Genomic DNA, 24,732 nt, shown 5'->3' on the forward strand with positions numbered 1-24,732 from the left:
ATTGTTAAGCTTTCAAACTTAACAATGACTTAGGGTAAAACATTGAATACGGAAAATCAAATGCAATAAAATAATAAAAAATAATATAAAATAAATAATATAAATATGTATAATATAAACATTCAAATAATTTCCACGGAAGATGGATTGAAACTGGTAGAGCAGTATAATGGCCAGCGAGGTTCCTGGACCTGTCGCATTACTTGACGTCATTTGGAAAAGTGAAATCAATACATTTCAACATTAAGAGTAGAAAACAATTAACGAGCAATTAAAAAAATTAAAGAGTACAAAATGCATTCGGAAGTATAAGGAAAGTATATTCGGAAGATTTAACGAAAAATAAATTTGTGCATTATGGAGGGTGGTAACCTCTATGGTGGTAACCCTTTTTATTAGAAACTAGTTGTAGAACTTGATTTATTTATCATAACTACGATTCATATTATGCATATTATTAGATCGTACACTGAGATTTCAAATTCACAATAAAAAAAAGTTAAAAATAATATCTTTAAATTGCTGACCTGGATATTAATTATTTGAATCTTTCAATTTGATTTTCCATATTCAATGTTAATTAGCGCTGATCAATATTGTTGTGATGAATATAATCGGATTAAATAAATTGAAAAACCAGAGTCGGACTTGAAATTATTTTAAATAATAATTAAATAGTTTTGTTATTGTTAAGGTACCTAAAACAAAAAAAAAATATCAAGTGTGGCATATCATTGTACTCAGAAGACCGAGTTCTTTCAAAATCTCAAATAAAAAATGCAGGTCCGTATTTAAAAAAATTAAGTTTTCTCACAAACTATTAGCTAATTTGAAAATCTAAAAAAACCATAAGATAGCTCCAATAAAGTGGCTATGAGAATGTGCGATTAGTTTTTTGATTTTTTAAAAAGTAACAACAGAAAAAAATAAAATTGATTTTTCCAAACCAAACCAAACCAAAAACTCAGCAATCCTTGAAATTTTAAAAACTTTGTAGCACCTTGTATAAAGTCAAAAGAGTTCTCAAAGTCTATAAAGGTTATGTCTAGTGGAAATATTTGCATTTATTTAAGACTCACCCTGTATAATGGGTATAAAATCAAAAGAAATATTAATAACAAAAAAAAAAAAGAAATTTTACCCATGATTAGATATTTCATAAAAATACTCAACGAACCTCTTGAGGAAATCCGTATATTCCGCCTGCCTGATGAGGCCAGTCCTCATCATGATCGTTTGGAAGCATTGTCTCTCGATGGCCCAAAGCTTGCAGTCGGTGGCGGCTTTGATCGTGGCGGTTCGTTGACAGTTGTACAGTATGGCCAATTCGCCCAGCACCTTGCCCGGGGTCAACGTGCTCAGGAATTTGTCTTCTCTGGACACCTCGACACATCCCTCTGTAACAAAGGAAACATATACGGTCAATTTAGCTGGTCAATGTTGGACAAATATTGATATTAAAAGGTAAATAACTATAGGTCGTTTCAGAAATATGTAGGTTGATAATTTGAAAAGTAGGAATGTCACTTAGAAAAATACTTTCAGAAAAATCTGAAATATACAGGGTGGTCCGAACTGTATTCCGGAAACTTCGGCAGCATATTCTGCAGATAAAAATAGGTAAAAAAGTTCGTATAAATGTATCTTAAAATGCTTAGTTTTGGAGATACAGGGTGTAGAAGTTTCATTTTTATTTCGATTTTTTCTAAATAATTTCCGAAGTAACGTCAATACTATAAATCTACAAACAAAAGTTACCGTATGATTTCGTGATGCAAAGTTATATAATAGATGTAGAGTCCCATTTTTGTGTGCTGACAGTGACGGTATAGTGGCAACAGGAAGAATACGTTTACAACAGTAACGAGATAACCACGCGACCATGACTAAATGCTTTCTTACCTTCGTGTATCCGATATGTTTATTGGTCTATATCTCAGAGAAACAAGTAAGCACAGAGGTGTACCAAAATATAAGATTTCCCTTTAAATTCTTGCTATGCATGTTATAAATTTGTCTTTGACAGTTGATGTTAGTGTGAAATAAAGGAAAATTGAATATGTAGTGCAGTGCATCTATGTATTTTGGTCCTGTTATTTTTAGATTGCATTCTTCACATTGTATTATTTTTAAAGATTCTGACAGTCTTTCATAGAGCTCTTTGCCAGTGGCTGATCACCTAGTAACTGCCACAACCTTTGCCAAGCTATCGCACTGCTGTTTCTTCAGCTTTAAAAGTCTATTGAGCTTGCAATGCTCTGTGACCCACTAGGCTTGACAGATTTGACAGTTTTTTAGGATTAGTTAAGACGTCTTAATTAATATCACACAAAAAATTTTTCATTCAGCGGATCGGTAAATACTTTTTTTTGTACTGCTGTAGCTTAAAACAATCATTAAATAACAGAAAATTCCAGTATAAACATCAGTTTTTTAAACAAATTTTGGTAATTGTAATTGACCATGACCATAAGAGATTTGAACAAAAATGTGATATAGTTTTATATTAACAGTTGCTTTAGAACTCCTCTATCTTTACTTATTTCTCTGAGTTATGGACAAAGCCGTCGAAATGGAGGTCCGTAGGAAGAACAATGATCTTCCATTAACGGTGCATTTAGAGACCAAATACAGACGAAAGTGCATGCCACCGAACGCTGACATCGAGTTGCTTTATATTCATTTGATTGCTTTGTGTTTGTCTTGTGCGGAGTTGCTTTATAGTTTTCCTCGATTTTATAGATAATTTTATTTTATTTTATTACACAGCTGTGGTTGAACGGAATAAGCCATAAAATATATAATTGGAAATGACTAGAATTGTACAGAGAAACGGATTTTCATTTTTTTCAACATCTGTACAATAAACGCAATTTTGGACGTGGTAGATAAACTCTGTTTATCGAAACAGTTACCTGTGCATTAATAAGGGAAAATATAAATAACAGACACATGCATAAAAATAAATAACAAATAACAACTGTCACTGTCAAGTATTTTCTCAGCCTATGGGGATAAAACAGTAATTTGATATTAACTTTAAATTACAAATATCAGTAATTATAAAATACTTGAAGGTAATTTAAGAAGTGTATTTCGAAAATATTTGGTTGAGTCTTAAGTAAATTCAAATATTTTCAGGGCTGGTAGATCTCGATAAAAGAAACATATTTTTTCTTTACCGTTTTTCAAGCCCAAAATTGCCGAGTTCTTTTAATTTGAAATAAAAAAACTGATTTTGTGCTTAAATTTTAAGAATCACTAGATTTTTTCCGGGTTTTTGTTCAATTGTTTGTTAATATACCACCTATGTTGCCATATTATCAAGAAATTATGTTTTAGCTTAAGTTTTAATAAGTACAAATATTTTTAGGGGTAGTAAAAATTGAAAATTAGGTGTTTCTGGAACTCATTTTTAGTTAAAAAACATAATTTTTTGATAATTTGGCATCATAGTTAGTAGATTAAATTTACAAAAAAGAAAACCCATAAAAGATTCAGTGGTTCTGAAAATACAAATTCTGAAAAGAGAAAATATGTCTCTTTTATCGCGGTCTACCAGCCCTGAAAACATTTACACTTACTCACCCTGTATTATTATAATTTGTCAACGTTAAATACTTTTAAGTAATTTCCCTTTAGTGGGTATCAATTATTAATGTTTGTCAGAAATAATCTGGCTGTAAATATACATGACGAACTTGACGAACACACAACAAAAGTCAATGAACGAGTATATTTATTCAGTTAACGTAGATATTTTTAATAGGAATTTTGATATATTTAATGCATTTTCTTATTAAGAAACCATAATGTAATATAAATTACATTTTTGATCATGAATTTTTACTAGAAAAATAACTTTGAAAAGCAAAAATAAATATGTTTTTTTGAGCGTTGATACAGTTATTCTAAAAAAACTGCAAAATAATACTGAAAAGATAAATAAAGGTCGCAAATATCTTTAGCAAAATTTAAATTTTTTTGCAAATTTGCACTCTTTTGTAGATTTATTTTTTTTTCTGTAAATTTACACGGTTTCTGTAAATTTTTAATTCAAACTTTATAATATGTAATTTTACGATTTTTCAGCAAAATTACAATTTTTTTGTCAATTTCTTACTTACTGGCAACACTATTAATGACTCATGATCATTTCTAATTACAAAAATAGAAACTAGTTATGAAGATGTAGATATAATTAGAATCGTAGAATTAGGTCCTTCAGACAAGTTTGTTAGTTTTGAGGTAGACGTATATATGTTACGGTTAAAGTCCGATGTACGGTTAATGCCGACATTAACAGGCTAATGTTTGGATTTGGTTTTGTTTTTGATTATTTTGTTTTGTGTTATTCTCGAGATTAACCGGGTAATGTTGATATTAACCGAATATCGGACCTTAACCGTTACATATACACTAACATCCCTTTTTAAACCCAACCTAAACAAACGGGAACCAACTGAAAGCGGAACTGAAGAATCTGGAAGACTCCATCTGTAACTTGGAATGGGTGTTCTCCAACGGTATAAGACACTCGAAAAAGTAACTTACAATCGTCAAAGGTTTTCCTTGATTTAAGTAAAAACAATCTTTGGATTGTCACGGGGTTTCTAACAGGACACTGTCTCCTCAACGAACACCTCAGTAGGCTGAAGCTGAGAAACAACGGCGAATGCAGATTCTGTGGGGAAAATGGGGAAACACCAAAACACCTTATCACCGAGTGCGCCGAGACGACGACCATTCGTGCCATGAACTTTGGTACGGCTGATATCGAGGATGGAGAGTTGGCCTCTGTGGAGCCGTCTCAGATACTGGCTTTTGTTAAAGCCCTGAGACTGTCTGATTGTGTGTTCCAAAGGGGAACTCCCCTCCTAAACATTCTACCTTCTTCTTCTACAACATCCCTTTGAAGGAATCGTTGGAGATCATCGAAGCTAGATTGAGGAAATACATAACATTTTCAGAAACAACCTCGCTGTCTCTTAAGGGAGTGATGGAGCTCTTGAGGTTACATTAACCCTTACAAGTAAAAGATATGTTTTATGCCTAAGATTATGGTCAACCCATGACCCATGACTTCCTCGTTCTCTCCAGTAACACGGAATATAATGAAATTATTTGAGTCAAACCAAAAATTTGGCTTCGATATGTTGACGATACTTTGATAATTTAGAATGCAACGGATAGACAGTTGGATTCTGTTTCTCAGTTCCATCAGATTTACGATTGAGAAAAAGCAAAATTTCTGTCTGCCGTATCTGGATGTTTTTCTAAGTAGAAAAGTGTACATAATCCATCGCAGTGTTGCCACTAAGGTATCAATTGACAAAAAAGTATAAATAAGAATACATAGTTTGTTAGTATCAAAATTAGCAAGTTTTTCTACTCTACTACTACTTCTTCTTCTTACAGTGCCATACTCTATACAGAGCGTCGGCTTCCTCTCGTATGTACTTGTGATGTGTGTCATCAGTGTTTCACAAGTACACGAGACCTACAGTTTATCGCCGAATCCGAACGGCACTATTTGAGAGGCTGTACAAGGCAAATGTACTCAAGGTGGTTTGCCATTGCCGTCCTTGAGGTAACGGCTCGCTGGTCGTTCTATTTAGAAAAATCAATATTTTTATTTAAATAAATAAAGCGACCGTACTGGCTGAGGATCGAACCCAGTACTATCGCATCTTTCTAACCACAGTTCGACATACTAACTGCTTGCGCTACGGCCGGCCCCTCTACTACTAACTGTTATGAAAAAATACATAATAAGAACTAAGAAACCTCATATTATGTAACAAATTACTTCTGCCAGCTTCATTTTCGTCAAGAATAAAATATAGATCATCTAAACCAAAATAGGAAGAACATATTATATTTAATGAAATCCTTTATACCTTCTTACAACATTTCACTTATTACCAACTCGGTAATTACCTCGGCATGAACCAACGCTTATGCATAACCTTACGTAACACCATGCCAACTAATGGCTGTGTAATTTGAAAACGAAAGTTTTCTAGCCGATGCCCTGTTGGTGCGTACACACGGCGCACATACATTTCGTCTGGCGATCTTCACGATCGACCTATGCTCACCTTTGCACTTCCTTTTGCCAAATGCGACTATCGGACCTTTAATGCGGGAAATCGCATTTGTAAGAAAGCGCAGCGCAGAGCGAGGTAAACATATAAATCGGTTTTGAGAAATTGAGAGGCGGGATTCGTGAGAGCATATTTAAAATGTAGAAAAAATGCCGTCAAAGGAATATTTACTTGTGCAGGAAGTGATAGAAAGTTTTGCAAAATATGGTAAAAGGTTATGTTTGGTGGTATTTACAAGGACTGGACATGTTAGACACGATGAAGTAAAAAAAACTTGAATGTATATTTGATGTACGCACGAAACCTTCTAAACATTTTCTCTATAATTAGTTTTTATTCATTCGTGGAAGATTTACTACTGAATACAAAAATATATCTGAAGAATTATACAGCATTTATCATCAACATTTACAAGACTAAAAGAAGAAGAGGCAGATAAAATGATCAAAAAGGCTCATCAGTGTTATTACAAAAGCAATTACAAAAATGGCCACACAACAGTGAGTGACCCTAACATCTCCAGAATTCTGGAACAATTTACCAGATCAGAGGCAGGCGAATCAGTAAATAAATAAATAAATACCTTTATTGTCAAAAATTTTTTCAATTTGTAGACAAAGGTAAACTAAACAAACAAAAGAGAATAAAAATCAAGTATATACAGGGTTGTTCACCACATACGACACAGAGTATTATAGCTAAACGATTAGATTTTTACAAATTGTAAGTTTTGGGTTCGTTGAAGGACTACTAGAGCTACAATTTAAAATATTTTTTACAAGATACAGAGCCTCCCACATAAATAAAAAATATCAAAGTTGTATTTTTTTAAACGGAACACCCTGTATATTATTGCATTTTTAGTTTCTACGATTAAAATAAAGGTAAATTTAATTAAGGTTTATTACACTTAAACCTTACCGTTTTTGAAATATTTTCAATTTTGTAAAATTGCAGTATAAATTTTAAGGCTTCATTTCTCCGAGGCTATCAAAGTTTTTAATACTAAATATTTACTGAAGTTTATTTATTGATCAGTTAATGTGTTGCAATAATAAAAATTATACTACCTTATACAGAGTGTCTAAAAATTTATTTTAAATAATTACTAGCTTTAAACGGCAATAACTTGTTTAATTTAAATGGAATACCCTGTATATTTTATGAGAATCAGATGTACAATTTAATTGTCTATCAAATTGTGTTATACCACTTTTTACTTATCCCTTCAAGTTTTCGTAGAAAATGCATTTTCTTATAATTTATACCTCATTTATCAATATACCCATGGAATATTGACATTTTAGATTGTTTTTAAAACAACAAATGTACAAAACGTACAGGCTAGTAATATTATCGTTATTAGTAAAACGATGATATTACTAGCCCATTTGTATGGAAAAAAAAACTATTTAAATCTTTATAAAAGAGTATACCATTAATTAAATATACCACCAGTATTTCCGCCCAAATACTAATTAATTACGAAATCAATATAATAATAAGTTATGAAAATGAACGTCTCTGTTGTTATAAATAAGCATTTGTCAAAAAATTAAATATCATTTTTAAGGTGTTAGTTTTTTTATAACACTGTCTAATACACATAAATATTTCAGTTATTTAGTATTTGGAGCAATTATTATTAATCAACGCAAACAGTCAATTAATGTAGTTTGAATACTGGAATCATATTAATTGGTCCTCTTTACAAATATTTAAACAGATTTTTTTTATTTTTTTAATGAAATAAACGAACTATATAGACAATATTAGTATCTGTACTCTTTAAAAATTTGGTACATCTTTAAAACCATGGGTATATTGATAAATGAGTTCTAAATTACAAGAAAATGCATTTTCTAAGGAAGCTTGAAGAGATAGGTAAAAAATGGTATAATACAATTTGATAGACAATTAAACTGTGCATCTGATTCTCATAAAATATACAGGGTGTTCCATTCAAATTAAACAAGTTATTGCCGTTTAAAGCTAATAATTATTTAAAATAAATATTTAGACACTCTGTATAAGGTAGTAAAATTTTTATTATTGCAACACAATAACTGATCAATAAATAAACATCAGTAAATATTTAGTATTAAAAGCGTTGACCACTCGGAAATGACATAACAAAATTTATACTGCAATTTTACAAAATTGAAAATATTTCAAAAACGGTAAGGTTTAAGTATAATAACCTTAATCAAATTTACCTTTATTTTAATCGTAGAAACTAAAATGCAATAATATACAGGGTGTTCCATTTAAAAAATAAAACTTTGATATTTTTGTTTATTTAAGGACACTCTGTATCTTGTAAAAATATTTTAAATTGTAGCTCTAATAGTCCTTCAACGAACCAAAAATTACAATTTGTAAAAATTTAATCGTTTAGCTACAATACTCCGTGTCGTATCAACCCTATATATATATATTACAATGTCAAAGAAAAAGATAAAGATAAGATTTAAAATATTTACTATTTTTTATTGTGTATTACCAATGATAGAAAAATTAGATATGTCGACTCTTTTTACTTTGAATATTTTTAATCGTGATTTGATTTTTTTCAGAAATTTTGTTTCTATTCACCACTATGTTTCTATTCACCCCATTTTACGGTATTTCAGCTACATGATGATTGTGACAATCAGAAGAAGAAAAAACACATTCTATAGGTGGGTACACACGAGAAGTATTTTTAAACGATCTGTCGATCTGTCATACCAATCCCGCCGATCTATATAATACTCCTTGTTCTAATACCAGCTGGGATTGGAACCTTTGGTGCTAAAACTGAATCACACATGTTTCTGTTTCTTTTACTTCACTGTCGCTTACTGCTTCTTATAATAATATTAACTATACTAAATTTTTTAAATTAAATTTATTTCAAAATCAAAAGATGTTCATGTCAATGTAAATAATCATGAGCCAAAACAAAAAAAATCTGACGCTAAAATATCCTGTGTTGGTGCTATTGTCTAGAACTTTCTCTGCTTTTTTCTTTTTAAAATTCACCAATTGTTCCCTGAACTGCAAAACTCGGTGTCAGAGTACGAACAATTGCGACAATTTTTTTCTTTTTTTAGTTTTTGACGAAAGTGTAAATAATAAAAAAGTGAAACGCAGATTGCGTATGCACTAATAGAGTTATCCGCTGCATTTTAAACAATTATTTTGTAACAGAAATGCGGTTTTTATGTTGGGAAAGATGTTTTTCCTATAAAATAACACGACAGTCCTTATCTTTTATTGCCGTAAAAGTATATTTTAATTGAACCATTTGTTCTACAAGTATGAAAACTAGAAGTGAGAGTTTAGGTGGAAATGAAAATAATTAGAAAGCTTGTGATTAATATTTCGCGTTTTATGTTATGATATATTTCAAGTAATTATCGGATATTTGTCTTTTCAGTGCTGAAATGATGTATTAGATTTCAGATGCATATTGAGTAATTATGATTAATTAAATATGAAGTACCTACAAGCAATGAAGTAAATATATATTAAGTATAATAAATGAGCTTCTATACGCAACATTCACCTGAAAGAAAACCACGAAGTTATATCTCTGAGAATACCATACGTATAATTAGAAAATTTTTTTTGAAAATGAAGATAAACGGTAAAAAAACAGCGTTGCAGTAACCTTTAAAATAACAATCAGGGATGAATATAGTGTTGGCTCAACCCCCTATATGTTATACCGGGTGTTTCACAAAAGCAACTCATCCCTGTAAAGTTTTTATTTTTTCACATAAAAAAGAGATTTGGTAGTATATGACATAAATAAGGATCGATTTAGGTATTCATTCAATTAATTGCTATTCACTTCCTTTTCCCAAAAACTTGTAAAAAAAATGATTTCTTGAAAAAAATGACTTGTAACCTCTTACGTTGTTTTGAATTGAATATTATTTTTGAAAAAAAAATTGTCAATTTTTAACAAACGTTTGTTTATAGAGATTGGCCCAACAGGATATTTCAGTGGTAGTAATTTCAAAGGCCACTCTGGCGGTGATTTCCTTTTTTTTGTTCTCGATATATCTCTGACTGTATATTGTATAAGAAAAATACAACCTGACATTCTCTAAACCCACAAATAACAAAAACACATTAAATTATAATAGTCGACTATTGCTATTTTAGTTTTTAATGAATTTTAATAATGTTCATCAATACAACGTTCATTTCGAAAGTAAAATATAATCCCATTAAAACTTGAATACCTGCGCTATGAAAAGGTATAATTTGAATTATTTTTAACTAACCAGAGAAATATTAATCTACCAAACAGCTGATACGAAATTAATTATAGGCTTAATGGAAAATTATACTTTCTCTAATTGTCAACCTTTAAATATCGACTATATTGTTACTGTCTTTAGTTAAATCGTTTCTTAATTTTACTACTTCAGTAGCACATAAACTAAAGGTATATTTTTAGGAATTCTTATTTTTTAGTGTGCTTTTTTTGGAAACATTGTGTATTTAGATTGTTTTCTACTGGATATTTATCCGAAAAATTAAATTTTCGTAAAACTTATGCATAGATACTTCTTACCCAACTAACATTCTTTGTTTTATAATGGTAATGGTTACGTTTCGATAACCTACTTAATAAAACCTAAGAGCCTATCAATTGTTCGTCAAACGTTTTCGTTACCCTTATAACACCCCTATAGCACTTAAATGGAGAATCTTATAAAGGTAACATATTTAAAAGGTGACCAAATATTAGTGCCTTATAAAACCTTTAACGTGACCATTACTCTCCATTTATTGGTAACTAAGATGTTGTCTTTACCTTTATAAACCATAAATAAGTTTTATAGCGGCAAGGAATACATTTTCGTTACCGCTTTAAAACCTTTATATTCCTTTATAGTGTTTATAAACACCAAAATAAAAAATGCCCCTTTTAAGTTCATCTCTTTCTACAACGTTTGTTTGCAATATATTCTATTTCAAGTTCTTGTCATTATTATTCTGCTTGTACTTTTTAAAGTTGACAGCAATGGATTTTCACTTTGATGAAAATGGCGTGTTATAATAATTACCATAACAACTTAAACACTCTGTAAGAATTCTATGAGGACTAAATTTTATTGGCACGGAAGATTTATCGAGTAATATTAACATTTTACCTTTCTTAAAACTAAAGCGCCCCCGTTTAGAACTCAAATATAATTTATTTTGTAAAAACCAAAAAATTAAAATTACGTCTCATGATTTGTTTTTTTTGCAAATAAGCTGCGCAACATTTCTTAACCCCATGCTTTTGAAAAAAATACGTCTTAAAGCTTCGGTAATATTGCTTAAAATGCAATATTCTTCTTTTTTGTGTAAGTACAACAACACAAACATAAAATGGCCGCCTTATAAAAGGACGTCATGTTCGCCATTTCGCCTTTTAAAAACCTCTAGTTTTATATGGGCCTTTAAGTAATCATCCACACTTTAAAAACTCTTATAACACTTCCCTAGGTGTCTTATGGGAATTTTGCTCTTGCAATAAAACCTTAGGTGCTTTTGTGATGCTTAATAGTTTTATAAGTTACCAAAAAGTTATTTATAGAAACTTGACCATTGACCATAAGCCCACTTTTTGTTTCGGGCGTTTTGGCTTTTGCAAAACAATTTTTTAATCAAAATAATTAAAACAAAGCCCTTCAATGCACTTCAAAATTGTCCAAACAACAAAGGATGGAAAATCAACACCGTCTTTGACCAAATTTCCCTGATATCTATACATTCTTCCAAAGGTCCTTTGCCCCTTCCTTCATCGGTGGCAGTCGATTCAGTCGTTTTGGCTTTTGCAAAACAATTTTTTAATCAAAATAATTAAAACAAAGCCCTTCAATGCACTTCAAAATTGTCCAAACAACAGAGGATGGAAAATCAACACCGCCTTTGACCAAATTTCCCTGATATCTATACATTCTTCCAAAGGTCCTTTGCCCCTTCCTTCATCGGTGGCAGTCGATTCAGTCAAAGTATTTGGCAATATATCTTCTTGAGGAACGTTTAAGTTTTGGTAATTTTTAGTAGTTGTGGGTGGTGTGCTTCCCAAAATATTTTTACAGGTTTTAACGCACTTTCTATAAAAACTGCTACTGTATTTAATTTTTTCCAACTTTTTCTTTTTCCTTTCATCTTTGATTTACAAAAGCAAAAAAGGAACATAAAACATAACCTAACCTTAAAATATAGCGCCCCCTATTCTACACATGAAAGGAGTTGCTACTGAGCCTATAAGTTTTATAAAATCTTTAGGTTTTGTAGTAGCTGTAGAATGTTTATTAGGTGCCTTAGGATTTATAAGGGTTTTACGAAGTAAGCTATAAAACTCCAAGAGTAAAAGTTTTATAATAAGGTTTTTAAGAACGCAATAAAATCCTTTAAAAAAAAACTTAAGTAACCAATACCAAAAGTTTTATAAATAAGGTAGCGAAAACATTTTGGATGCAATATTATAAAACTTAAGTATTTTGGTATTTTTTCGAGGTGTTACAAAACTTTTAACACCAATAGTGTTCTTATAAGACTTTAAACACTCTTATAAATGTTAAGATTCCTTATAAACCTCTTATAAATACCCGTTACCTTTTAATAAAACTTTAGGCTCCGAAAAATGTTACTGGGGTAGTATTTTTGAAAGTATTAAAAAATCTTTCGAAGGTAATCGTATTCAAAAAAAATTGATCTGTCCAGATATTGTCTCACCTGTTAATTTTAGAGTGTTCTATATAGGTTTTTTAAAGGCCTGCTAACCTAACCTAACACATGCCAAATTTAAACAATTTTGGACAAGCCCATTTAAGTAATTTAAAAAAAAAACTGCATCTACATATTTTCAAATTAAAACTGAACGGGTGCCAAACCAGGCAAATGCCGCAAATGCCAACGTACCTTAAGTTGTCATCTTATAGTTTTGTCAATGTCAAATTGTATTTTCTAAACGTTAAGGCTTTTGCCTCATTCGAACCAGTTTTAAATTACAAAAATACATTTCGTGGACACTAAGCGTATAGGTACTACCGCATGATCGAAAAAAAATGGCGTCCAGGTGGCTTGGAAATGACGATCGATGACATTTCCCATATAATTTTACATATAAAATGGCAGCGATCTTCATTTCATAGCCATCGCTGACGCCGTTTTTATTCGATCATACGGTATAACGTAGTAGTGTAGACAGCAAAACAAATTACATTTGATAATGATAAAATCATAGATTGAGAACTTAAGGTATGTTGACATTTGGCTGGTTTTGTATTGTTACCTGTTCAGTTTTAAGTTAAAAACAGATACAGTTTTTCTTAAATTACTTAAAATCCAACGACGATGCACACCACCCGGTATACTTGGTATCAAATATAGTAAAATAGTCAATTATCTACTTTTCTCAAAATCCCACAGTTCACATAAAGATACTGTAAATTTTGTGTAAATGTGGTAGTCTATTTATTCAGAGTGGTAGATAAACAATTCAACAAATGAATCAACTAATTTAGTCTTTCTAATTGTTTAAGTTTTTAGGTACAGTTAGTGTAGTTAGTATAATAGTATATTGTTTTATTAGGAGTAAAAATGACACTTTTTGCGGCGAAGCTGTACGTTTGACATACAGCCGAGGCACAAAAAGTAATTATTACTCTGAATAGAACATGCTATTTTTTTTTCAAACGCCACAAATATTTTTTTAACCAATTTCAAATGTTCCAACGTTCATGATCTAAAAGTCATACCTTGTATGTAATTATATATCGAGAAACTATGTTTACACTTTACACTTGTTGAATTTGACACTTTATGTCGATTTAATAATATATTTTCTTACTTTGATGCTTAGGCGTGAAAGTGCTTTCCTTTTATGTCTAGGCGTTAAAATTACTTTTTATATTGTCAATCACGACGCAAAAATTAATACTTTTGTGACCTTTTAAAAAAAATAAACTTTATTACATATTATACAGGGTGGTCCGAACTGTATTCCTTCAGAGAATACTTCAACAGCATATTCTGCAGATAAAAATAAGTATAAAAGTTCGTATAAATGTATGTCCTAAAATGCTTAGTTTCGGAGATACAGGGTGTAGAAGTTTCATTTTTATTTCGGTTTTTTCCAAATAATTTCTAAAGTAACCTCAATATTTGGATGAAAATTGGTGTTTGGGAGTTTTTTGACATGAGAAATTTGATTTTGATGTCAATATGACTTCTACTTGTAGAGGACGCCACCTACATATTTTCTAACTGAAGAGTTTGAAGAGTAATAACTTTTCGTCTGTACCTGTATAAATCTACTGGGTGAAAAAATATACATTTACGTGATTTTTTACATAAAAAAATATCTCTTGGTAAAAATTGTTCTCAAGATATTTAGAATGGAAATAGTCAATACATGTCATTATTGACAAAAAAATAAACAGACTGAGTACATAGTTATTTGACTGAAATTATAAATTTGGGAACTTTTTATTTTTTTAAATTAATCATAATTTTTTCTTCGAAAAAAATGATAATAAAACAGTTTCTGTTTAACTTTTGAAAAAAAAACTTTCAAATTTATGTTTAGTATAATAACTATTTAGTGAACATGTTTAATTTATGTCAATGACGACAGGTATTGATAATTTTGATTCCAAATATCTCGAGAACTATTGCTCGTAGCGATTTTTACCAAGAGATATTTTTTACGTAAAAAATGTCGTAAATCTATATTTTTTTACTCAGTAGTTTTATACAGGTACGGACGAAAAGTTATTACTCTTCAAACAAGTTAAAACATATGTAGGTGGCGCCCTCTATAAGTAGGAATCATATTGACATCAAAATCAAATTTCTCATGTCAAGAAACTCCCAGACACCAATTTTCATCCAAATATTGACTTTACTTTAGAAATTATTTGAAAAAAATCGAAATAAAAATGAAACTTCTACACCCTGTATCTCCGAAACTAAGCATTTTAGAACATACATTTATAAGAAATATTTTACTTATTTTTATCTGCAGAATACGTTGCCGAAGTTTCCGGAATACAGTTCGGACCACCCTGTATATTATTTTTAATTCTATTTATATTATTTATTATTCAAATGTTTAAGCTTATTTATGAAGTCATCGATTTCTCAAATTTCACGTAGGCATATTATTATAATTCTATTTTATTAACTTTCCATATTTTTGAATAACCCAAACCAGAATGGATATCGCCGCAACAAAAAATAGTAAAAACGGAGAAAGTGAAATACTCACACCACAAAGATAAACTAAAACAAAACATCTATTTTGCAAAAATTGAACGGCGCGGCGCTCTCAATAATATTTCATCGCGATAATAGCGTCAAATGTTGGATAACCGAAGCAAGGAGAAACTTAACGACATCCGATATCGTAAATCTATCTTCCATGTGCACTTCTAATTCAATATCATGTTCGATATGGTCTGATTGCAAGAGTCTTGTTTCAAAAATGCGTCAGACGTTCCTTTTCAAACCGAAACGTTCGTTGGTTATAACAGTTCAGTTGATTTTTGTGTCAGGTTCGAAAATTTAATACGAATCGGTAATTATGCATATCACACTCTATTTACCGTAAAAATACTGTAAACAATCTTGATTTCGAACGGTCCTGGGTATTGGTTACAAATTTGCATTGTTACAAAAAAGCGATTTTCATTATTGCCAAAAAATTAATTAAACTAGATCAGAAAATTTTGAATTGATTAAAAAATAAATTTAAGTATTACGACCTATACAGGGTGTCCCAATATTCCGTGGATATAGAACTTCTATGTATTTTTAGAATCAAAATAAGTTCATTGAACACAATTTCTTCTTCTTCGTCGTCTCTTCATGTCGAAGAATCGTGACATTATGGCTATGTGCAGCTGGTGATTTTGGTCTTCCATCGTTGGCGATCTTCCGCCTCTCGGAGATTTGATTGAAATGGATGACCTGTGATATTTGCTATTTGGTCAAGCCATCTTGACGGTGATCGTCCTCTGGGCCTTCGGCCTTCTACTTTGCCTTGTACAATGAGTTTTTCAAGGTTGTCTTCACCTCTGCGAGTGATATGACCGAAGTATTGCAGGATGCGTCTACGGCAGATGGTGGATAATCGATCTGTGATGCCGAGTTCATCGATAATTGACTGGTTCGTTCTTCGAGCTGTCCATGGGATACGGAGCATTCTCCTCCAGCACCACATCTCAAATGCATCTATACGGTGTCTATCAGCACTCTTGACGGTCCATGACTCAGACCCGTATAGGAATATGGAGAACACCAAAGATCGAACAAGGGTCGTTTTGGTGTTTTTGGTTATGTTCCTATCTGCCCATATTTTTCTTAGGCTCATCATAGCCGTCCGTGCCATTGCTATACGCCTTTTTATCTCTGCTTCACAGCCCCCATTATTTGTTATTAAAGACCCTAAGTATATAAATTGATCTACTCTTGCTATATTAGGGAGGATTGTGTAATCGAACTGCACCACTTCTATCAATCAGCATGAGTTTGGTTTAGGATTTTACCGTTGACTAGGATTCCTCCTTCCTCGCCCTCCAAAGCACGTCTCATGATTTATTCGCCATAGGCATTAAACAATCTGGGTGACAGTATACAGCCCTGGCGTACCTCTTTTCTAGGTTTGAAAGGTTCCGACGTTTTGTTATCTAGGTTGACAATTGCAGTATTATTGTCATATAAATTGTTAATAAGAGCCACTAGATGATTCGGAACTCCCATTTCGCTCAGAACCCTCCATAGGTTTTTCCACCTCACACAATCGAAAGCCTTCTTGTAGTCTATAAAACACAAGAACATAGGCGAGCTAAATTCTCGAGATTTCTCTATGAGTTGGCGTATGTTAAATATGTGATCTCTTGTGCTTCTTCCTTTCACGAATCCGGCTTGTTCAGGAGGTATTTCAGGCGTTAAGTACCTCTGAAGTCTTCGGTCAATTATCCTAAGTAAGATCTTGCTTGCATGTGACGTTAGAGATATTGTTCGATAATTCTGGCATTTTTGTGTGGATCCTTTTTTGTGAATTGGGATGAAAGCAGAATTAGTCCAATCTTTAGGCCACTGTCGAGACTGCCATACTTTATTGCAGATGTTATGTACTATTTTCACACCTTCCTCCCCTATAAACTTTATCATTTCACACAACTTACCTCTATACAAAAGTGCCTCGTTTGTCCGCTAGAAGGCATCAAACCTTAAAAATATAAAGATATTTTTTTAGATATTTTAAGAAATAATTTTTAATTTAATTAACATTCGGGATTATTTTTGATGCTGCCGACTGACAAACGAAGCACTTTTGTATAAAGGTAAATTATGTCCAATTAACTTATTTTGATCCAAAAAATACGTAGTTGTTCTATATCCAGGGAATATTGGAACTCCCTGTACATTTTGTAGGAGTTGCTTTGGAAAAATAAATTTTTCAATATATGTTTTTCACAAAAACTATACGATATAGCGTTTTTTTACAAGAAACAAAAAATGTAGTAAATACTATAACGACCATTTTACGAAAATAAAATCTGTCGTCGGTGGAGTTGGAACATATTTATACTAAAATTAATGCAGGGGTGGGGGTAGTTTTCACTCTTCCCTACATTTTCTTGATTTTTGTGAAAGCCCAATGTTAAAACATAGACATCCAAAATCGCATTCAAATCGGACTAACGGTTCTTAAAATATCTGAAAAAATGTGTTTATGTTTTTAAAGTTTGATGCCCTCTAGCGGACAAACGAAGCACTTCTGTATAGAGGTAAATTGTGTCCAATGAACCATATTTTGATTCTAAAAATACGTAGCAGTTCTATGTCCATGGAATATTGGGACACCCTGTATATTGTTATCATCATCATTTTCAGCTTTTTCACCTTGGAAATGGTTGTAAAAGCTGTGTACGGTGTTGTCTCCCTCACATATTTGTTGTCCTCCATTCGCGAATTTCAAGTTCCAGAATTTTAAGCCCTGGGCTACTCGAGAACTGTTCTAAAAGGAGCTGTGCGCGATAGCCTCCATATGGCGCGGAACAGTTCTGAACTTTATGACTCAATTGAATGGAGTGAGAGTATCGCGTTCTTGAACAGTTAGCTGCACAACTGCGTGAATGGAGGACAGTAATTTAGATACTGTCTTTATATTTGGGCTCATTGTTATCTATTGTTGGTTATGCGGGCAGAACATCCCTACTAATTTCCTAATATCATGGCCCCACCTCAGGTTTGGTCTTCTAGGTCTCTTAATTCCTCGCGGGTACCAAGCTGTAATTTTTGTGGTCCATCTGCTGTACGTCCTTCTTGCCAAGTGTCCCTTGGGGGATTTTATTCTGTGGATGACATCTATATCTGGGTCTTTTGTCGTATCCACCCTGCTCTTTTACGGTCTTTGTTTGGTGATTCCCAGCGTATTTCGTTCCATTGAGCGTTGTGCGACCTGGTATTTCTTATAATGTCTTTAAGTGTCCAGGTTTCGCATGCATAGGTCATGACTGGAAGTACACATTGGTCGAATGTTTTCTTCTTTGGATAAAGTGGCATTCTATATTTGAATATGATTGAGTTTCTGTTAATTTCTGGTAGTAGAGATTCCGAGATGTGTATTAGTTGTCCCAAATATATATATTCTTCTACTATTTCCAGTTGTTTTTTTAGTATTAATTTCAGATGCTTTTTATAAACATTAAAACAAATCCTTACAAATTAATAAATAATTATATTTTAACATTTCTCCTTTAAGTTTTTTCTTCTGGTCAGTTGAAAAAGAAATTCGCTTTTTGAAAAACGTATTCAAAAGTGACCTTAATCTAGCTGGCTAGTTTATATTTGAATTAAAAATATGTTCTATATCTGATATTCTTAGATGTACGATATAAAGAAAAGGAATAAAGAATATCGGTTAATATCAGTAATATAAAAATTTAGGTTGACAGCCTTGTACATTTCGTGAACAATACCCTATTAAAATTGCACTCGAAGTTCACCTTTGGTACGAAAAAAAAAAAAGAAATTGCAGCCGGCCACGGCCACAATGCCATCTTGATAATATGCACGGCACATATTCGTTTCCACAGAGCGATGCGGGTTTTTGTGGGCTCGGTTGGATCGTCTTTTGTGCGTGGGGTTTAATAACACGCTCGTCATTTTACAAGGTGTATCAGAAAACGCCGATAACACCGTGTTCGACGTGTACGTTTTGTCCGGTACGAATTTCCTCCGAACAAGTTTAAGAATTTATGATACAGGACGGTATACAAGCACGATCATAAATATGGTATGATAAATATGGAGTAACGTGAGGTCTCTCTTGTGTATTCTATATTCAATTGCGTCCATGCGTTTCGTTTGTTTTGGTTTGATGCCATTTTGTAACTGTTTGTTTTCAATGATGTTGTCACATCTTAAATTAGGGTGAAATATTGATCTTTCTTTTTTTGAAAAAAAGTTAAAAAAAAATAATTTTAATAACGGGTTTTAGTATATTCTTTTGATGATAATAATGTTATTTAATAATGAATTTATACCCTCCAATCTAAGAATCATACTTCTTCAGCTAATGGTAAACTGCTGATGGACAAATGCCATCTAGTTCAAGACGACTCAGTCCAGGAAAGTTTTCTCATTATAACTCGGTTTTAGTATATTCTTTTGACGATAATAATGTTATTTAATAATGAATTTATACCGTCCAATCCAAGAATCATACTTCTTCAGCTAATGGTAAACTGCTGATGGACAAATGCCATCCAGTTCAAGACGACCCAGTACAGGAAAGTTTTCTCATTATAATTCGGTTTTAGTATATTCTTTTGACGATAATAATGTTATTTAATAATGAATTTATACCCCCCAATCCAAGAATCATACTTCTTCAGCTAATGGTAAACTGCTGATGGACAAATGCCATCCAGTTCAAGAGGACACAGTCCAGGAAAGTTTTCTCATTATAATATGGATTTATAGTATATTATTTTGATGGGAATATTGTTATTTAGTAATGAATTTATACCCCCCATTCCAAGAATCATACTTCTTCAGCTAATGGTAAACTGCTGATGGATAAATGCCATCCAATTCAAGAGACCCACCCAGTCTAGGAAAGTTTTCTCATTATAATTTGGTTTTAATATATTCTTTTGATGATAGATAAAAATATTATTTAATAATGAATTTATACTCTCCAGTCCAAGAATCATACTTCTTCAGCTAATGGTAAATTGCTGATGGACAAATGCCATCTAGTTCAAAAGGACGCAGTCCAGGAAAGTTTTTTTCATTATAATTCGGTTTTAGTATATTCTTTTGATGATAATAATGTTATTTAATAATGAATTTATACCCTCCCATCCAAGAATCGTACTTCTTCAGCTAATGGTAAACTGCTGATGGATAAATGCCATCCAGTTCAAAAGGACCCAGTCCAATATACTAAAAAAATATAGTATATAGGGAGGAAAAAGGAATCATGGCTACGTAACATATGAAATTGGACCCACACCGACGGAAACACCCTTGCTCAACAAGCTCTGGACAGAAAGTTATAGCCATATTAATCGCCAACCTCAACAGAGAAGGCACCTAGGAGGAGGATTGGTCTTTCTGTCTCTCCGGTACCTACTACTATGTTACTTTAGTGGTCGATCTTTTACAGCCTCTGTCGCTGGTTGAGGCTCGTGCGTCTGTTGCGGCGGCGTTTAGTTCTCTATATCACGTCTATTATACCTATGTTTTATATCTTATCCCTTCTATCTTGTTTTAATCCCTCTTGGTTATTCCAAGTACACATCGCTACATAGACCTTTAAACTATCTAGGATAACCTTAGGAATTCTTGTTTCACCAGATTTTACAGTCGTATAAAACGAAAAAAAAAATTTTCAGGATTTTCGATTAAGGAAAATCAAATATTTTCCTTGAACAAACTTCGAATAGTCATGGGGTTTTCAATAGGACACTGTCTCGAGGAACACCTACTGAGGTGTTTTTATTTGGTGTATTTTAGTATGACTGATATCGGAGATGAAGAACTACCCTCTGTACAACCGTCTCAGATACTGGCTTTTGTCAAAGCTCTATATGATGAGTGGAGACTCAAGGAAGGGGGATACAATAGATCTATAGGGATATGGTGATTAACTTCCTCCTACCCATACAATCTACAATCTACAACCATGAAGAGTTAATTGATTAAAACGTTTGCTTCTTTAACTTTTTTTGTATTCCAGACTTGATTGATGAGAACTATCGGTAATTTTATGTAAAAAATTGACAGAACAATACAGTAAAACAAACTCTAATTTAAAAGTAATAAAATAACTATAAACTTGAGCTCATGGAATGTACTACATAATTTAAGTTGGAAGCTTAATAGTATAACAGATAATTACACAAATATATCCCGATACACCACTCTTATTTATTATTTCCTTTACTGTAAAATTATTTTGAAAAAATGCATTATTCTAAACTAAACAAATATTATCAGAGCTTTAGTTTCAAATAATTAGTATGCCACTGTTTTGTTTTCGTTTTTTAAATTATGTTATTTAGTAACTACACCAAATATGAATCAGTAAATCAATAGAAGATTGCTATAGAGTCTGGAAAACCTTACATTGATATAACGAAAAAAACACTACTATTTAGACTTGCAGAAAATCATCCCAATCACATACTATATTTGGTGAAATCAGTACAAGCTCAAAGGCTAGAGTTTTCAATAATTCCTTAGGAAAAACCAATTAATCAGATATTGAAGTACCAAATCTTATATACAGTTGAGCTGACAACAGAAAAATAAAACACTATATTTCACCATTATATTCCAAAGCACTATATTGTTAACATTGGCCATGCGTTTCGCCAATCATGTTTAAAACTCAGTTCTAAAAGGAAAAGAAACAAAAAATCAGGTTTAATCATCTACTGAGCAAAACTTACGTACAGTGTTAACAATATATGTTTTGGTGTATAGTGGTAAACTAGTGCTTGTCAATATTTTGGAGCACACCTTTATTGAATGTATTTTTTTACGTTTGAATACCTACAACTGGGGTATAAATTGTGGTGCTTAAAAATGTTTAGTTATATTATCTACTTCTTTTAAGTCCGGTAGACAAGGTACAAGTGTACTTGGATCAAGTATACTTGGATGCTGCCATACAACACACATACATTCTTCTATCGTAACAACTGTTTTATCTAAGCCAAGTTGGAAAGCTTTGTAGCATTCAATTAAGTTAGCAAATAGCTTACTTTCTTGAATGTTAGAAACTGTTCTGTCATGGAAATGATATAAACAAAATAATTAATATAAGAATCGTTTGGACTATAAAATAAATGTTTTAAACCTAATAAAGTAGCGGAAATAGATTATAAATTAGATTAACTTACGAAATAATAATAAATCACCAACGTTGAAATAGTCATTAATACTTTCTCATTTAAATGATTCCAGGTTATGTCAAAATTACCACTAAAACGTTTATAAGTAATTTCGATTCCTCAATATAAATACATTTGTATTTAATTACAAGTTATTATGAGTAATTATTATGGTTTGCTGGTTATGAAATATGCCTACTGGTATTTCCTTAAACCAACCAAAGAAGGACTTGTTTTCCCGAACCAGGTGCAAGTTGTCTGATCCATTTCACTTAAGTGTTCTTTGAAAGCACATAACGGACTGGTAGAGGTCTTTACTGTTAAACTTCAATAGGCATCGTTTAACGTCATAGTCATTTAACTGTGTGTTTACATGGGAGCTGTTAAGGAATAATAACATGTACAGAGGAGAATTGATAGTGTAAACCGTAAAGAAGCACGGCTGTTAAGTTAATTAACTATTTTTTACTGGGAACTTGCTAAAAAAATAACTACTAAAAAATAAACACATTAAAGAGCATTGAATAGTTTTCGAAAGTAAAATATTATTTTTTAATTATTATTAGGTATATTTTTTTTTCAAATGCGTCAAATTTTTGCGACATGATTGACAATACAAAAAGTAATTTTAACAACCTAGGCATTACACCCAAATTACGCCTAAGCATAAACTTTAAAATTACGAAAATATATTATTAAACTGACATAAAGTGTCAAATTCAATGGGTGTAACCATAGTTTCTCGATATATAATTACTTACAAGGTATGTACTTTTAAATCTTTTAATATTATCTGGAACGTTTAAAATTGTTTAAAAAATTATTATTGGTGATGTTTGAAAAAAATGTTCTATTCGGAGTAAAAGTGACATTTTGTACCTTGCCTGTAATGTCAAACGTACAGCATAGCTACAAAAGTATCATTTTTATTCCTAATAAAACCGTATAATATTATTTGTTTATTTGTGACGTTATTGATATATGATACTTCAGAGATTCTTTTATTGGCAAAAACAATAATTTTATAATAATTTTAATAGCGTGTATGTCCACTTCTCGCAGCAATAACAGCTCGAGGTCTTTGTCGTATTGACTGAATAAGGGTAGTTATTCTTGATAATTATTATTGATTTGATGAATATCAAGCTATAAATTAAGAGCTAAGGGTAGCATTAACGGAGGAATCTATGTCAGGTCTTGTAAAGTTTGTGGTAGAATAGGATGACGACGAACAGCTCTTTTAAGTTCATCGCACAAATGTTCGATTGCAAGAACGGTAAACCAATAGGATTGCTCATCCTCATAAGACGTACGTTCGCCTCTTCCCGCGCTTCAGCTGACAGTTGTGATGTCATTGTAGCCCTTGTCATGATAGCGTGTATTATTAGTTGCCTATGGTAAACTTATAAAAATAACAATTTTGTCAATTTTAAATGAGAAAAAGGTGTTTTTAAAGTTTTTAGAGCTATAGAGTGTATAAATATGTTCATTTTGTGTTGTGGATTGTGATAAAGTGCTTATTAAGTGCCTACGATATTATTTATTAATATTTTAAAGTAAAATATGGTACTCTAAAAAGAATGCCTGCAAAAGGTGATGCTGGGAACTGCTGTTCTTAAAAATGCATTATCCGAGTATTTAATACGATTTATACAGTTAATTTTCTATACTGCATACATATAAGGTGTTTAAATAAATAAACTAAATAATGAACGTTTTGCATCCGGCAACCAATAATGCACGTGTGTGTAATATTGGTTGCCGGTTAAGGACTAATAACCATGACAAGGACTACAATTACCTCACAAAGCGATGAGTTTTTGCATGCCCCTGGCGGACACTTTTGGCTGAATGAGCAGTCCTATTAGGTTAACTGTTCTTGGTTCGATTGGATTGAGGTCGGGACTACAAGGAGGCCATTCTAATCTTCGTAGTCCAACGTCATCCAGGTACCGTTAACTACCGTACTCCGTTACCCCGCCCAACGTGGAGCCTGGCATTATCATGAATCAGTATAAACTGATTTCCAATGAAAGGAGCAAATCGAACGACAATTTCTTGGAGGACATCCTCAATATACCGGTGGGCATTGAGAAGTTTTGATATACGTCGGTATAAGCCCACCTTACCGAAATATATAAGCCATTAAAATAATAAAAAATATTGCCAACAAATCTATCTACAAACTAATACCATAATCATAAAAATCG

General features: G+C 32.0%; 1 protein-coding gene across 1 annotated transcript in view; it reads right to left on the reverse strand.

Annotated features, from left to right (window-relative positions):
- Positions 1-24,732, reverse strand: part of LOC115883044 (cGMP-dependent protein kinase, isozyme 2 forms cD5/T2) — a 96,757-nt gene that overhangs the window by 15,388 nt on the left and 56,637 nt on the right. The window contains exon 3 of the mRNA XM_030901321.1: positions 1,178-1,397. Within this exon, the coding sequence (XP_030757181.1) occupies positions 1,178-1,397 (220 nt within the window). The remainder of the gene's footprint in view (positions 1-1,177; positions 1,398-24,732) is intronic.

This window comes from Sitophilus oryzae, unplaced genomic scaffold (assembly GCF_002938485.1).
Source record: "Sitophilus oryzae breed Bouriz unplaced genomic scaffold, Soryzae_2.0 scaffold_1802_pilon_pilon, whole genome shotgun sequence".
Lineage (NCBI taxonomy): Eukaryota > Metazoa > Arthropoda > Insecta > Coleoptera > Curculionidae > Sitophilus > Sitophilus oryzae.